Consider the following 2500-nt stretch of genomic DNA (forward strand, 5'->3'; position numbering starts at 1 on the left):
CAGACAATAAATCACAGAAATCAAAGAAAACAAAGAGAGAAAAAAAAGAAGTCCGATTGAAAAAGATTTTAAGACCAATCGAAACCCGAGCGAAACTAAACGATTCCCAATACATATCGTTCACGTCAGAAAAAAAAAATAGTGAAAAAGTAGGAAAAAGTCGAAAATAAAAGACTAAAAGGGGACGAAGTTGTTATTGCTTGGGTCGCCGCAGACGCTTCTCGCTCTGTCACCTTCTGTCTCCTCGAGCCTCGGAATCTTGGCAAATCTTGGACTGAGAACTGTCGTCTTGTGGTTGATAAGACTCATTGGCATATCTTGGACTGAGAACTCGTCTTGTGGTTAATAAGACTCATTGGCATATTCTAGACTGAGAACTGCCGTCTTGTGGTTAATGAGAGTCCTTGGCATATTCTGGACTGAGAACTGTCATCTTGTGGTTGATAAGACGCCTTGGCATATTCTAGACTGAAAGCTCGTCTTGTGGTTAATAAGACGCCTTGGCATATTCTGGACTAAGATCTGTCATCTTGTGGTTAATAAGGCGACTTATAGGAGCCCTTATTTCTGACTAAGGAAAGAAACTGGAATAATTAATTGAAATGGTTTTGTGTGAAAGTGACTTTTAGAACTAGTTTAGAGAAGGCAAGAGTATGGCGCATGCTGCATAACGGACACCGCGCTATAGCTAAATAACATGATACAGTGACAATATTGTAAGAAAAGACTAATCAGTAATAGAGTTATAAAAGGATTGCACTAAGAAAAAACAACAACATTTGAGTAGAAAACAAACACGAAAAAAATATAACCAGTTGAATGCGTCGGATTGATCACGTCTTTTCATAACATTTATCCCCGGAACGCAAACAGCAAAGGGGTGATGTAAATATTAGTATCGGAAATTTCAAACAAATCCCATATGGAGACATCACGGCAGGCGCCACACTTCAGCGACAGTCAGTTGTTTATTTACATTGCCTTTTATCGTGACCTTTTTGTTGATAAGGGTGTTGCCACTGTCTCTGCTACAGGTTTATAACGGAAAACGGTTCACTGCTTCTCAGCTTAGGCGCGAAGCTGTTAGAAATGGGATATTCATTAAAACAGTTGGAAACCAAAAGTTAATACGTGAGCTTGAAACTGTTATAGATTTACCATATCTCTTTTGAAAATTTGGAAACCTTTGGGAAATCAGATATATTAGTTAAAGCTGTTAGAGAATTACAGAATTCCTATATGAACTGTTTTTAACAGGGAGATATTGATTTAAACTGTTGGAAATCCGGTATGTCAATTTGAAATTCTCAGAGACGGAAGCAAAACTGTTGGAAATTAGGTTTATCAGTTAAAATTCTCAGAGACATATATAAATATCCTTTTGAATCTAGTGGAAAAGTGCTGTACTGATTAATACTGTAGCAAAACTGAAATACATTACTTGATTCTTTGAAGATTTATATATATTTCCTTTTGAAATTGTTGCGAAGTGATATTACCTGGAACTACCGGAAAATTATATGTAGATTTGGAATTGTCTGAAAGTTTGATATATCTTTTGAAACCGTATAAAATACAATGGCATTTGAGTATAAGATTACAGAATATTTGAAGCCGTTAGACTTGAAGAATATACAAGACATGGAAATCTAGAGAATTTGTTTTGGATATTTCCTGGAAGTATTCAAAAAATATATATAAATAGTCTGAAATTATTCGGAACGCATTTGAAACTTTTAGACACAGGTTGTAAAAGAGCACACGTGTGTAAAGCTGTTGCAAGTTCAAACAATACATGTGATTTTAGAAAAATATACATGGCATAAAGTTGTTAGAAATAAATATAATCTGACATTTTTAGTAAAAGTCATCCCCATATCAGTAAAATTGTGAATAATAAATCTGATGTATGTGAATGTCAGCTCTGGTGAATAAGCACGAGGGATATATGTAAGCTGAAAGAAAGTACTGTGTCACCACAAAAAAAGAATATAAAGAACGATCGAAAAAAAAAAAAATCAATTAGGAAAGAAAAAACAAGATCCCTGGGCGAAGATAACAAATTGAAACAACAAAATAGAACATAAGATAAAAAAAAAAACAATCAACAATAAAACAAAGAAAAGAAACGCCAGCACCAAACCAGCAATAATATCAAATCAACAAGAGTACAATGGCTCCCCTCATTAACCCAGAAGACGTGATCGGGGTCCTCGGGACGAACCACGCCCCTCCGTCACCCAACACGACCTCCGATCTCAACAGCATCCTGCAGGAGGACAACGTGGAGGGCATCCCGGCGGACGACTACGACTACGACCCCAGCGAGTCCCACAATATCTACTTCTGGGACGAGTTACTCCCGCCTCTCATCGTCTTCACGCTCACCCTCCTGCTGGGCATCCTGGGGAACAGCCTCATCATTTATACTATATGCAGGTAGGTGGGGGGTTGAGGTTGGGGGAGGGGTAGGCGATGGGGTGGGGGGGGGGTTTGGGGG

At 38.0% G+C, this 2500-nt stretch overlaps 1 protein-coding gene across 5 annotated transcripts in view; it reads left to right on the forward strand.

Moving 5' to 3' along the window:
- Window positions 1-2500, forward strand: part of LOC113825928 (QRFP-like peptide receptor) — a 326930-nt gene that overhangs the window by 166537 nt on the left and 157893 nt on the right. For all 5 annotated transcript variants that reach the window (XM_070115330.1, XM_070115334.1, XM_070115331.1 and 2 more), the window contains one exon: window positions 1-2439. This exon is cut by the window's left edge. In XM_070115330.1, coding sequence (XP_069971431.1) covers window positions 2174-2439 — 266 coding nt within the window. In that variant the 5' untranslated portion in view covers window positions 1-2173. The remainder of the gene's footprint in view (window positions 2440-2500) is intronic.

The sequence above is a fragment of the Penaeus vannamei genome, chromosome 37, assembly GCF_042767895.1.
Source record: "Penaeus vannamei isolate JL-2024 chromosome 37, ASM4276789v1, whole genome shotgun sequence".
Classification (NCBI taxonomy): domain Eukaryota; kingdom Metazoa; phylum Arthropoda; class Malacostraca; order Decapoda; family Penaeidae; genus Penaeus; species Penaeus vannamei.